Genomic DNA, 14880 nt, shown 5'->3' with positions numbered 1-14880 from the left:
TGTGAAATCCAGCGGAGCTGGGGGTTGAGTGGACTGTTTAGATGGTCTGGTCCTAGAAGGCCGCTCTGAGGGATTGGAGTAGAGGCCTGAAGGAAGTGAGGCAGTGGGCCAGGCAGGGGCGTCTGGTGGAATAGCGCCCCTGGCGGAAGGAACAGCAAGCGCAGCCGCCTGAGGCAGCACGTTGTGTCTGGCCGCATGCAGCCAGAGTGGGGAGGAGGAGGTAGACGGAGGGTGCTGGTTGGATGGGGAGTTGTGGGGTCTCAGGGCGTCTGACCGGAGGTGGTTGTGCAGTGGGGTTAGCGGCTGCTTCACTGAAGTGGGTGAAGAGAGAATAGGAGAAGCAGAGACTGCAATTACAGGTGGCTTTTGGGAGAAGTGTTACTGTGCAGGGAAGCATGATGAGATATGGGGACCTGGTGAGGTTTTTTCGTTGGCTTTTGTTTCATGTGGCGATACATGAAACAACATGGTCCTGGAAATGATCCACCAGCAAGGGAGAAACTCAGGAGCAGGAGGGAGGAGGCCATTTGCTGAAGAGAAGTCCCTGAGAAGCTGGGAAAATGGAGGGTCTCGGCTTTTCCCCAAAGCGGGGGAATGGGACGCGATATGGCCAGAATAGATGGGAATGCAGACAGAGTTGGGGGGCACCCAGGTCTTGAGGCAAAGTCGTCGACTGGGTGTGCCTGTGGGTGGGATTTTGAGGGAGGCAGGCGGTATGGGGGGTATTCAGAGGTTTGAGGAAAGAGAAGGAGATGTATTGAAGAGAGTGAACATTAATTAGGAAGCTATAATGTGATCTGAGTTACTGCGGATTTATTACGAATTGTGGGTGCATGGCATTGTGTGAAAATACGGAAGGCTACATGTGATGAAGTGCACTTTTTTAAAACACAGAATTGTTCTTGTAAATGGAAGCAAATTGACAGAAGTTAAATGTGTTCCTTCATTTTTGAAGATACATGGAACTGACTATGACGTATTATACCTAATTATGCATGTTTTTTCTGATGTGCATATATCAGATAGAAAGATGTGAATCCTTAAATATGGCTTTAGTTAAACTGAATCACATGAAGAACTTTCTAAATGGTTCACGATGGGCATAAGTCGTGTTTATATAAACCTGGACTTCTCTCTTGGTACCATATTTATATAAATCTGTGTTTCTGTGCCTGATTGAATTTCAGATCAAATTTAATATTGAGAAAAAATTGAGTATCAAAGTTTGAGCCCACAAAATTTGATTTCACCTACATAATATCTTTAGTCCATAGTTATATGAATTTCTCTTTCCTTCTTCTACACGTTCTGCCCCCCTTTATAGCTATGCTCACTGATTGCAACAGGCAAGCTTGGTTCTCCGTTTTGTGTGAAGCATAGACCCATATTAGGAGCTTCCGGAGCTGGGATGAAGTCCTACTTCAGGGACTTACTAGTTATGTGGACATGGGCAAATTTACTGAACCCCTTTGAATCTTGGTTTTCTTTTTTCTTTACTTTCTTTTTTGAGATGGAGTCTCACTCTGTTGCCAGGCTGGAGTGCAGTGGCGTGATCTCGGCTGACTGCAACCTCTGCCTCCCACGTTTAAGTGAGTCTCCTGCCTCAGCCTCCCGAGTAACTGGGATTACAGGTGTGCGTCACCACACCCAGGTAATTTTTTGCATTTTTAGTAGAGACAGGGTTTCACAGTGTTAGCCAGGATGCTTTCGATCTCCTGACCCGCCCACCTCAGCCTCCCAAATGCTGGGATTACAGGTGTAATCCACCGTGCTCGGCCGTTTTCTTATTTGTAAAATAGACATGGAGGCCGGGCAAGGTGGCCCACTCCTGTAATCCCAACACTTTTGGAGGCCAAGGCAGGTGAATCCCTTGACATCAGGAGCTCAACACTAGCCTGGCCAACATGGCAAAACCCCGTCTCTACTAAAAATACAAAGAAAATTAGCTGGGTGTGGTGGCACTTGCCTGTAGCCCCAGCTACTCAGGAGGTTGAGGCAGGACAATCGCTTGAACCCAGGAGGCGGAGGCTGTAGCGAGCTGAAATCGCGCCACTGCACTCCAGCCTGGGCAAGAGAACGAGACTGTGTCTCAAACAAAGAAACAAATAAACAAACCATGGAAATAGCCCTACCTCTTAGAAATGTTGTGATGATTAAATGAGATAATATAGATGAACTGTGTGGCAGAGTGCTGACTCATAGAAAGGGTACAATGAAAGTTATCTATTATTAAGTAAAAATGGGCCTCTCAAAATTGTGAGTATAATTTCTTTTTAAATACAAATTCCCCTCCAACCCTTAAGGAAAGGAGAATGAACAGATAAGATTACGAACTGGGATAAGTTTGTGGAGAGCTGGTTACTCTAAACTATAAACTAAGGAAGGATTTTAGGTGGTCAGAGATATGGACGGATTTACCTTCAGTAATGGTGTGGATTTGAGGGGTCAGAATGGGAACCAGGAAGACCATTTGAGAGAACAGTGCAGTGCACTGCTGTGTCCACAGCCTTGCCAAGGTTGGTGGTGGTGGGATTGAAAGGAAGGGGTGAATATGACATTTAGAAAGAGCAATTCATTAGCCATGTTAAGGATCAGATGTGGAGCTAAGGGAGAGCATAGAGTCCAGCACGACTTTCAGACCAGAGTGGGGTAATCAGGTAAAAGCTGGCACCACCGAGATAAAGAAGGCACAGGAGGTATGAGGAGAAAGCAACGAGGTTTAGATTTCTTGAGCTGGGATTCTTGTAGTATATGTAGCCAGAGATGTTCAGGAGGCTTTGGATGTGTGCATCTGAAGGCCCTGGGGAGCATTTGCACTAGTGGAGGAGCTCATCTGCTTATTGGGACAGTCAACTGTAGGAGTCACCTGCCTACTGTAGGAAACTGAAAGTATGACAGAGGAAGCGATTATGCCCAGGAAGCAAGAGTGAGGGAACGTAGTGAGCTGAGAGTTAAATTCTGGGAGGCGCCAACAACTGTGATGGGCAAAGAAAGAGAAACTCATGAGGAAGACCATAAATAACCATTCAGAGGTGTATAAAGAGAACTAGAAGAAGGTGGTATCATAAGCTAAGGGAACACAGAGTGAAAGTTGAGAACCAGACATTTATAAACCAGTAATTCAGTGATAAAATCCTAAAAACATTAACCATCATAAAGCATTGTATTTCTCTTGGATTCTTTTCTTGGGATTTGAGTAGAGGGTTAGAAGTTAAATGGATATGTACCTTCTGAAAATTATGGGTACTTCCAAGAGGTTTAGAATTTGGTTATGAAGCTCTAATTTATTATTATTATTATTATTATTATTGTTTTAGGTAGAGTCTTGCTCTGTCGCCCAGGCTGATATACAGTGGAGTGATCAGAGCTCATGCAGTCTTGAACTCCTGGGCTCAAACGATCCTCCTGCCTCAGCCTTCCAAGTAGCTAGGACTACAGGCACATGCTACCATGCTGAGCTAATTTTTAATTTTTTAATTTTTGTAGAGGCAGGGTCTTGCTAATGCTGCCCAGGCTGGTCTTGAACTCCTGGCCTCAAGCAACCCATCTGCCTCAGTCTCCCAAAGTGCTGGGATTACAGTCATGAGTTACTGCATCTGAGCCCGCAGCTCTAATTAAACTTCAAAATGCAATCCATTTTCCCTCTTGATGGAGCTATCTCAGTGGCACTGTTTTTATACTGTCATCTTTGTTGAGGTCATTTGTGGGGACCTCATAAATGAGGTATGGGAAAGAGGGGAGAATATTTCCTGAGGTAACTAAGCAATAGTTTGAAGAGGGAGGGGAAGAAGATTCGGAGGATTTTGCATGTTAGCCTACCTCTGAAGAAGAGATTGCTATATCCTCCTAGAATCAAGTGAGTTGTGACAGTGGAAAAAGAGAACATAACGAGGCTGTTTTAAATCTTACTTTCCCTATTTGGGACTCTAACTTCTTTTTTGATCCCAGTAGTGTAAGTCAGCTTTTCCCTTTCTCTGTTCTGTGGAGTAAGATGCTTTTAGGTATTTTTCCACATTAAGCATGTCTTGGTACATTATATTTGGGAAATACTGTGGTTTTAAAAAGTATAAACACTGTAACATAATGTGCATTGTAATTTGTCAGTACAGAGTTATAGCTTAAGCAGGTCCTACCACTATATGACCATGAAACCTTACTGAGGAACATCTGTGACACCTCCCAGCATGGGAATTGTTGGTGTAGTTCATGTAGTACTTCATGGTACTCTCGGAATCCCCAAAAGAATTTGCCTAGATCCTAGGTGAGTTGCTGAGAGGCACCAGAAGGCGGTGGTCAGTGCCACTGAATATGGAGTTGGCCTGTCTGGGTTTGATGCCTGACGTTTTCATGGACCATGTGACTCTGGCTATGTGACCTAACCCTTTTTTTTTTTTTTAGACGGAGTTTTGCTCTTGTTGCCCAGGCTGGAGTGCAAATGGCATGATCTCAGCTCACTGCAACCTCTGCCCCCTGGGTTCAGGAGATTCTCCTGCCTCAGCCTCCCCTGTAGCTAGGATTACAGGTGCCTGCCACCATGCCCGGCTAATTTTTTTTTTTTTTTTCCCGTAGAGACGAGGTTTCACCATATTGGCCAGGCTGGTCTTGAACTCCTGACCTTAGATGATCCACCTGCCTCAGCCTCCCAAAGTACCGGGATTACAGGCATGAGCCACCGTGCCTGGCCGACCCAAGCTCTTTTCTATGAAAGGATAATAGTAATGCCTAACTTATAGAGTTGTTACATGGATTAAATAAAATAGTACAAGTAGATCTTTATAAAATGCTTGGCTCATAGTGAGCACTCAGTGAATATGGTGATTTTCATGATGACTGTAATTGTACTTGCTGTTATCTCATTTTAAGGCATCTTGCCTAAAGGCCCATAATAAAACAATTACCATTCTCATCTTTCTTCCGTCCTTGTACCTTGCATGGAAGAAACTAAAATGATAAATTTTATGTGTCAGAATGACTGAAAGACTAGATTAAATTAATGTCACTGGTGGTCCAGCAAATATAATTAAAATATGTTTCACAGGACATCAAGTTTTAGAAATTAAGTACCTATAAAAGCAAGGGACCTGATTTGAGGGTGACCAGGTTATTTGTCTAACAGGTTTCTATTGTAGCGTGTTACCTGTGGCTGTGAATAGTTGCTGGTTTCTATTGTATCATTCGATGTGACTGCTGCTAATGGAACTTAATGAGTCTCCATTACTGGTGTTCAGACTGTACTGTTTTTGAATTAGATGAAACAGTGCACTGGATGGAGAGGCTCTAATTAAGCGTATTTGGAAGGGAGTATACATATATTTTGTGCTGTTTCCCACATCATCCTTGCCAGTTCTAATTTTGCAGATTCCAGAAGGTCAGGAAGCATTTGTTAAGCCTCTATTGAGTTATAGAAGTTGAATTCTATAGCAGAAGCAAAAAAAGAGGGTTCTACTCACAAAGAATATAATAAAAATGGAAGATGCCACTCTTTTTATTCTTTAATTTCTATTTACAAAGGTCCCAGAAAGAGGAAGTGGAAAATCTTTCTTTCAATCCCTGTGACTTGAGATGTGTTCTAAAGATGGGAAGTCTAACACTATTTTGGGAAGTACTTGTTACAGCTGAGTGTTAAACTCTTCATGGCATAATCACGACTTCTCCCTGCCCCCAGATAAGAGCGGGAATCATTTTTCATTTCTGCAATGGTCATGTCAGCCATGACACAGTTGGTTACATTCCCTCCCACGCTGTTTTTTTACTTTAATCTTGTTTATCGAAGATTTTCATTGTTGAGAAACTGAAACTATACCTCCTCTCCCCCAAACAATAGAACAAGGGAAGAAAAGAAAGAAAAAAACAATGTGATATGCCAGAGTTCACTGTGAAAATTTTGGCTTTTTAAAATTTAGTCTTCTACATATTTCCGGTTAAAATGATACTATTTTGTATCCTGGTTTTTTTCCACTCTTACGCATCAAAAATATTTTCTCAAATTAATTACATATACTTTGTAAATATATTTTAACTGTTATTTCTGAACTTAAAAATTTTATACCAATTTTAAAAACATAATACCGAACATACTAGACATCCCCAGCCCTGCCTCTACCACCAGAAATAGCCTTATAAAATAATTATCAACAATGTGAGTATGATTTTTAATGGCTGCATAATATTCTGTCTCATAGTATAACAAATATCTGTCTGTTTTAGCATAGTAAGATTACATTTCCTTTATATTTATTGTGTCCCTATGTTCCATCCTTGCTATCACGGAATTGTTTCACCTTTTCTTTTTTAAATAAAACGAATGCTGTTATGATATAGATGAACTCATTATTATCTTAATTTTCATCTCTGATTGCCTAATGAGGTTGACGATTTTACTGGGTTTCCTTACCTTTTGTATTTTATCTTTTCATCTGTTCGTGTCCTTGGGAGTCTTGGTAATTTTTTTTCCCTCAATAAATATGAAAGTTTTTGCTTAATCAAGGGATGTCAATGCCTCATTAAATTTATTAGAATACTAGTTTTCCAATGTATTTTTGTTTTAAACTTTTGTATTCTATTTTCGCATACAAGTTTCTTTTTATGTAATCAACTCATACATGCTGTAATTTATTCCGTTGCTAGTGAAGTTTAGATAGCTGCATTAGTTTCCCAGGGCTGCTGCAGCAAAATACCAAAAACTGGGTGTCTTAGGATAACAGAACTTTATTGTCTCATACTTCTGGAAGCTAGAAGTCCAAAATCAAGGTGTCGCTATCCTTCCTTGCGTCTTCTAGCTTCTGGTGTTTGCTGGCAACTGTGGGTGTTCCTTGGCTTGTAGATGCATCACTCCAGTCATATGGCCATTTTTTCCCTGTGTGTCTTCACATCGTCTTCCTTCTGTGTGTGTCCGTGTTAGAATTTCACGTGATAAGAACACCAGTCATACTGGATTAGGGTTCAGCCTGATTATCACATTTTAACTTGATTACTCTATCAATATCTGATTTCCAAATCTGGTCACATTCTATGGTTCTGGGGTTAAGGCTTCAACATATCCTTTTTGGGGGATACAAAACCAACCTCATCCATATACAGAGATAATTACAAGGAAATGTACAGACATATAGTAACCATCTCTCAATTAAATTAATCTTTACTTTTTTTTTTTTTTTTTGAGATGGAGTCTTTTTCTGTCACCCAGGCTGGAGTACAGTGGCATGATCTGGGCTCACTGCAACCTCCGCCTCAGTCTCCTGAGTAGCAGGGATTATAGGTGCCCGCCACCATGCCAAGCTAATTTTTGTATTTTTAGTAGAGATGCGGTTTTACCATGTTGGCCAGGCTGGTCGCAAACTCTTGACTTCAAGTGATCCACCCGCCTCCCACAGTGCTAGGATTACAGGCCTGAGCCATTGCACCTGAACTAATTGTTACATTTAATTCAATTTGCTCGCAACTTATATTTACATTTGAATAGGTGAAGATGCCTTGTGTTGCTTTTACATGAATCAGTGAATGAACATCATAATCTTCAGTTAAAGTATTCAAACAACTTTAAAAATTTGCATTAGGCTTTTTCTGAATATAGGTCTTCTAAAATGGATTTTGTTTGAAACTTGGGAAGCCTGTTTGAACAGTAGAGTTAGAGATTTTTTTTTTTTTAATTTTAAAGATCCGTGTTTTTTTCTTCTTAATTACATATTTGATTATTGATTCTGTTTCTATCATTCTTCTTTCTTCCTCAGGATCTCCTATACACATTAAAATTGTACAATGCTTGCTATTAGGAAGTATTCAAGTATTTGTTATGTAAATGAATAAATATATTAATGAATAAAAATGGGATGATTGCTCACAATTGAAGGAATCATTAGCTGGAACTGGAAATGTGGCTCTGAAATATTAAAAAGAAAGAAGGGCTAGAAATGTAGATTTGTGATTTGTCCTCTCCTATGGGTAGCAGTGGGCATTATAGGAGTGGATGAGATCACCTGAGATGAGAGTTATGTATTGGGGGAAGAAGAAGGCAAAAGACAGACTTAACCTAGGGAAGCAGCTGAGACTCAGGAGCCATTTAAGGATGGAAGTAGGGTAGGAAGAGAGCAAATTCCCACTGGCTTAATGTGCTTGTTGGTTTTCTCCCTCCCTTCACCACTAGGGTTACAGAGATGTACTTCCAACTGAAAGAAATGAATGAAAAGGTGTCTTTTATAAAGGACTCCTTACTGTCTTTGGATAGCCAGGTGGGACACCTGCAGGATCTCTCTGCCCTGACTGTGGATACCCTAAAAGTCCTTTCTGCTGTTGACACCTTGCAAGAGGATGAGGCTCTCCTGGCCAAGAGAAAGCATTCTACTTGCAAAAAACTTCCCCACAGCTGGAGCAATGTCATCTGTGCAGAGGTTCTAGGCAGCATGGAGATCGCTGGAGAGAAGAAATGCCAGTATTATAGCATGCCCTCTTCTTTGCTGAGGAGCCTGGCTGGAGGCCGGCATCCCCCAAGAGTGCAGAGGGGGGCGCTTCTTGAGATTACAGACAGTAAAAGAGACGCTGCAAATGTAAGAAATGACCAGGAAAAGCAAAAAACAGAAAGTAGTATAGTGGCTTCTGGGGGGTCTCCTAACAAGCAAGCACACTCAAAGTATGGCCAGTTTCTTCTGGTCCCTTCTAATCTAAAGCGAGTTCCTTTTTCAGCAGAAACTGTCTTGCCTCTATCCAGACCCTCTGTGGAAGCAGATACAGATGTGCTGGCAAATGAACAGGACATCCATCCTGAGGTTCTTGTTCATCTGACTGGGCAGACCCCAGGTGTCTCTGACCAGGCATCAGTGGATGAACCCAAGGAACAGCACGAGCCAATTGCTCACTTAGTGGATGGACAAGACAAATCGGAGCAAGTGCTACCCACTTTGAGTTGCACACCTGAACCCATGACAGTAACCTCCCCTCTTTCCCAAGCCAAGAGCATGCAAACTGAAGGTGGATATGTAAACTGGGCATTTTCAGAAGGCGATGAAACTGGTGTGTTTAGCATCAAGAAAAAATGGCAAACCTCCTTGCCTTCCACTTGTGACAGTGATTCCACTCGGAGTGAACAGCACCAGAAGCAGACCCAGGGCAGCTCCCTATCTGATAACTCAACGAGATCGGCCCAGAGTAGTGAATGCTCAGAGGTGGGACCATGGCTTCAGCCAAACACATCCTTTTGGATCAATCCTCTCCGCAGAGACAGGCCCTTCGCTAGGAGTCATAGTTTTAGATTCCATAAGGAGGAGAAATTGATGAAGATCTGTAAGATTAAAAGTAAGGAATAAACATTAAAAAAACAGCATTAAGTCCTTTGCATTGCTACCAGTTTTTGTTTTTTTTTTTTTTTAATCTATGACTCTTAACCACATTGTCATTCTCCCCGTTCTGTCAGCTTTTTCTGTAAAACAAAATGGCCCCCCCTTACTGTTGTCAACTTTCTCATGTAGACCATTTCCCTTACAGATCTTTCAAGCTCTTCAGAAATAGGGCAGGGAGCATGGGTCAAAGCAAAAATGCTAACCAAAGACAGGAGACTGTCAAAGAAAAAGAAGAATACTCAAGGACTCCAGGTGCCAGTAAGTGTACTGTTATTCCATCTTTTAGGTTTTGGGCAGTCAAGGTAGTGGTCTTAGTTTGATTTATCTTTATTGTAAAGTGTCATCTACACAAAATAACATTGTATTGAAAGGTTTGAAGATATAATTTGTTCCTCTTTTTAAGAGATGGGGTCTTGCTATGTTGTCCAGGCTGATCTTGAACGACTAGGCACAATTAATCCTTCCACCTCAGCCTTCCAAGTAACTGGGACTACAGGTGTACACAATCACACCCAGATATAAATTTAAGAGTCATTAGAGGGGATATACTGCAATTTATTTATCTGCTAACATGTTGAAGGACATTTGGGTTGTTTTCAATTTTTGGCTATTCCAAAAAAACTATCACGAACATTTGTGTACAAGTCTTTTTGTGGACATATGTTTTAATTTCTCCTTGGTAAATACTTAGGAATGGAATGTCAGAGTCATATGGTAAGTGTTTTTTAATTTTTGAAGAAACTTCCAAACTGCTTTCCAAGGTAATCATAATATTTTACATGCCCACCAGTAATTTGTGAGCATTTCAGCTGTTCCACATCCTCACTATCTTAGTTTGTTTTGTGTTGCTATAATAGAAACCCAAGACTGCATGGTTAATAAAGAAAAGAAGTTTATTTTTACAGTTCTGGAGGCCGGGTAGTCCAAGGTGGAGGGAACACATCTGGTAGGGACTTCTTGCTGGTAGAGACTCTCTGCAGAATCCTAGGTGGCACATGGCGAGGGGGGCTCCTGAGAGAGCCAAACAGGCTTTTATAACAGATCCATTCTCATGATAAATAACCCATCCCCTCCATAATCCATTAACTCATGAATGAATTAATCTATTCGTGAGCCAGAGCCCTCATGATCCAGTCACCTCTTAAAGGCTCCGTCTCTTCATACGATTCCACTGGGAAGTAAGTTTTAACATGAGTTTTGGAAGGAAAAAACATTCAAATCATAGCACTCACCAATTCAGCATACTCAATCTTTTAAATTTTAGCCATATTAGTGAATGTGTAGTGGTATCTCATGGTACGATTTCCTTTGTATTTCCATAGTGACGAATGCTACTAGACATCTTTTCATGTGTTTATTTGCTTTCTGTACAGTCTTGCATTGCTTAATGATGGGGATACTTTCTGAGAAAGGTGTCGTTAGGTGATTTCATCATGGCACAAACATCATGGAATGTACTTACACAAACCTAGATGGTCTAAGCTACCACATGCCTAGGCTGTCCCATGTAGTCTGTTGCTCCTAGGTTATAAACTTGTACAGCATGTTACTGTACTCAACACTTTAGGTAATTGTAACGCAATGGTATTTGTGTATCTAAGCGTATCTAAACATAGAAAGAGTCAGTAAAAGTACAGTATAAAATATAAAAATTGGTACACCTGCATAGGGCACTTACGTGCAGGACTTGGAGGTTGCTCTAGGAGTGTCAGTGAGTGAGCAGTGAGTGAATGCAAAGGCCTAGGACATTACTGTACACTACTGTAGACTTTATAAACACTATACACTTAGGCTACACTAAATTTATTTTTAAAAAATGTGCTACATGTTATCACAGCTGTAGTGTCACTAGGTGACAGGCATTTTTCAGTCCCGTTATAATCTTATAGGACCACCATTGTATTAGTGGTCTGTCATTGGCTGAAATATTGTTATGAGGGGCATGGCGGTATATCTTTTTTGGTGACATGTTTGTTCAGATCTTTGCCCATTTAAAAAATTGGGTTGTTGTCTTATTATAAAGTTGTGAGCATTTTAAAATATATGATCAAATCCTTTTTTGAGTAGACGTTTTTGCAAATATTTTGTCTCAGTGGTTTGCCTTTTAATTTTCGTAAATGTCTTTTGAAGTCATATTTTTTTTGATGAAGTGTTTGATTCTTTTCTGTTATAGTCTATGATTTTTGTATCACATTTAAAATATTTTTGCCAGGATCACTAAGACTTATTCTCATGTTTTCTTCTAGGAATTTTATAGTTTTAGCTCTTGCATGTAGGTCTATAGTCCATTTTGAGGTAATTTTTTGTATATGAAGATAGCTAAGAATTGAGTTTCTTCTTTCCTCTTTCTTGAATATGAATATCAAAATTTTCTACTACTTTTGGGTAAAAAGATATCTTTTTCAATTCTGTTCTTGACCATATTAGCAATAATAGAAGATATCTTTTTTCTATTGAGTTGCCTTGACATCCTTGTCAAAAATTAGTTGACCATATAGATCACAATATATATGGATCAATTTCTATCTCTATGCCAATATTATCCTATCTTGAATACAACTTTATGATAATTTTTGAGTCATATATTAAAGGTCAATTTTTTTCTTTTTTAAGAAGTTTGGCTATTTTGTGTTCTTTGCATTTCCTTATAAATTTAGAATCAGCTTGTCAATTTTTATAGAGAAGTGGGCTGGGATTATGAATGGAATTGCCATAAATCTATATGTCAATGTGGGGAAAGTTGACATCTTAACAATAATGAATCTTCTGATTCACGAACATGATATATTTCTCCATTTAGGTCTTCTTTGATTTCTTGAAGTAATATTTTATAGTTTTTAGAGTACAGATCTTGCACATATTTTGTTAAATGCATCCCTATTTCATATTTTTTATTTTATTATAACTGCAATTAGTTAACAATTTTAATATCTGATTATTTGTTTGTGGTATATAGAAGTTTTTTGATACTGGTCTTATATTTTGCAACCTTACTAAGCTTCCTTACTTGAGTAGTTCTTGTGTAGCTTTTTAAGAATTTTCTATATACATGACCATTTTATGTACAAACATAGATAGTTTTACTTCTTCCTTTCAATCTGGACACATTGTATTTCCTTTTCTTGCCTGATTACACTGACCAGAACCTCTGGCATAATATTGACTAGAAGTGATAAAAGCAGATAGCTTTTCCTGTATCTGTTCTTAGGGGAAAAGCATTTAATCCTTTACCATTAAGAATGAGGTGAGTTAGAGGTTTTTCTATAGATGCACTTTATCAGGCTGAAAACTTTCCTTCTGTTTTTAGTTTTCAGAGAATTTTTATCATTCATGGATATTAGCCTTTGTCAAACGCTTTTTCTGTATCTACTTAGGTGATCAGATATTTCTCCTTTTGATTGTGTTATTTTACAGTGAATTTCATTAATTAATTTTATAATGTTAGAATTCTTAGAATATTAAATTACCTTGCTGGGATGAATCCCACTTGGTCATGATTTTTTTTTTTTCCCCATATTGTTTCATTTTGCTAAAATTTTCATTAGTTTTTTTGCATCAATTACTGAGGGATAGTTGTCTTTAGTTCACTTTTATTGTAATATCTTTGTCTGGTTTTGGTATCAGGATGATGCTTGGTTTATTTAGTGATTTGGGAAGTATTCCCTCCTCTTCAGTTTTCTGGGTGAATTTGTAAGGAATTGATATAATTTCAGTCTGAAGTATTCGGTAGAATTAACCAATGAAACCATCTTTGTAGGAAAGCTTTTAACTACAAATTCAGTTTCTGTAATAGATATAGAGCTATTTAGGTTATGTAATTCTTCTTGAATGAGCTTTTTTTGTGTGTGTCAAAGAGTTTATTCATTTTGTTTAAGTTGTTTAATGTATTGGCATAATGTTCATAATTTTCTCTTATTATTCATTTATTATCTTTGAGATCTGTGGGTAGTGACATCACTTGTTTTGTTCCTAACATTTTATTTTGTTTAGTCGTTTATTTATTTTTGAGATGGAATCTTGCTCTGTCGCCCAGGCTGGAGTGCAATGGCTTGATCTTGGCTTACTGCAACCTCTGCCTCAGGTTCAAGCGATTCTTCCACCTCAGCCTCCCAAGTAGCTGGGATTACAGGTGCCTACCACCACACCTGGCTAATTTTTGTATTTTTAGTAGAGATGGAGTTTGACCATGTTGACCAGCCTGGTCTCAAACTCCTGACCTCAGGTGACCTGCCCACCTTGGTTTCCCAAGTGCTGGGATTACAGGGGCGAGCCACCATGCTGGCCGGCCCGTTCCTAACATTTTAAATTTGGATTTTCTCTCATTGTTTCATAATCAGTCTGGCTACAGGTTTATCTGTTTTATTGATCATCTCAAAGAACCAGCTCTTGTTTTCATTGATTTTTCTCTGATTCCCTTCCTCTGCACCCCCCCACCCCTTTTTTTTGAGACAGGGTCTTTCTCTGTCGCCCAGGCTGGAGTGCAGTGGCGCAATCTCAGCTCACTGCAAACTCTATCTCCCAGGGTCAAGCAATTCTTTTGCCTCAGCCTACTGAGTAGCTGGGATTACAGGCCTGTGCCACCTTTTTTTAGTAGAGACGGGTTTTTGTATTTTTAGTAGAGACAGGTTTTGTATTTTTAGTAGAGATGTTTGTATTTTTAGTAGAGACAGGTTTTCAACACGTTGACCAGGCCGGCCTCAATTGATCCGCCTGCCTCAGCCTCCCAAAGTGCTGGGATTACAGGCATGAGCCACCACGCCCAGCCTCTGATTTCTGTTTCATTCATGCTTGCTCTTATCTTTATTATTTCTTTTGTTCTATTTACTTTGGGTCTAACTTTGCTCTTCTCTTTCTAGGTTTTTTGTTTGTTTGTTTGTCTTTCAGACAAAGTCTCTCTCTGTAGCGCAGGCTGGAGTGCAGTGGCACGATACTGGCTCACTGCATCCTCCACCTCCCGAGTTCAAGTGATTCTCCTGCCTCAGCCTCCCAAGTAGCTGGGACTATAGGCACACACCACCATGCTCGGCTAGCTTTTGTGTTTTCAGTAGAGACGGGGTTTTGCCATTTTGGCCAGGCTAGTCTCGAACTCCTGACCTCAGGTGATCTGCTGCCTCGGCCTCCCAAAGTACTGAGATTACAGGTGTGAACCACCACGCCTGGCCTCTAGTTTGTTCAGGTAGAAACTTTGGTCATTGATTTGAGACTTCCTTCTTAAATTTTTTTTTTCTGAGACAGGGTTTCACTCTTGACACGGGCTGGAGTGCAGTTGTCGTTTCGGCTCATTGCGACCTCTGTCTCCCAGTCTCAAGTGATCCTCTCACCCCAGGCCCTCGAGTACCTGGGCCCACAGGTGTGCCACCACACCCGGCTAATTTTTTTTTTTTTTTTTTTGTAGAGATGGGGTTTCTTCATGTTACCCAGGCTGTTTGTTAAACTCCTAAACTCAAGCTATTCACCTGCCTCAGCCTCCCAAAGTGCTGGGATTACAGGTGTGAGCCACTGTGCCCGGCCTTCTTTTCTAATGTAGTCATTTAGTGTTATGAAATTC

The 14880-nt window shown here is 40.1% G+C and overlaps 1 protein-coding gene across 35 annotated transcripts in view; it reads left to right on the top strand.

Moving 5' to 3' along the window:
- Positions 1–14880, top strand: part of TRPM6 (transient receptor potential cation channel subfamily M member 6) — a 196124-nt gene that overhangs the window by 148993 nt on the left and 32251 nt on the right. For all 35 annotated transcript variants that reach the window (XM_077966225.1, XM_077966218.1, XM_077966235.1 and 32 more), the window contains 2 exons: positions 8144–9288; positions 9478–9590. In XM_077966225.1, coding sequence (XP_077822351.1) covers positions 8144–9288; positions 9478–9590 — 1258 coding nt within the window. The remainder of the gene's footprint in view (positions 1–8143; positions 9289–9477; positions 9591–14880) is intronic.

The sequence above is a fragment of the Macaca mulatta genome, chromosome 15 (assembly GCF_049350105.2).
Source record: "Macaca mulatta isolate MMU2019108-1 chromosome 15, T2T-MMU8v2.0, whole genome shotgun sequence".
Lineage (NCBI taxonomy): Eukaryota > Metazoa > Chordata > Mammalia > Primates > Cercopithecidae > Macaca > Macaca mulatta.
This window is presented reverse-complemented; position numbering and strand designations above follow the sequence as displayed.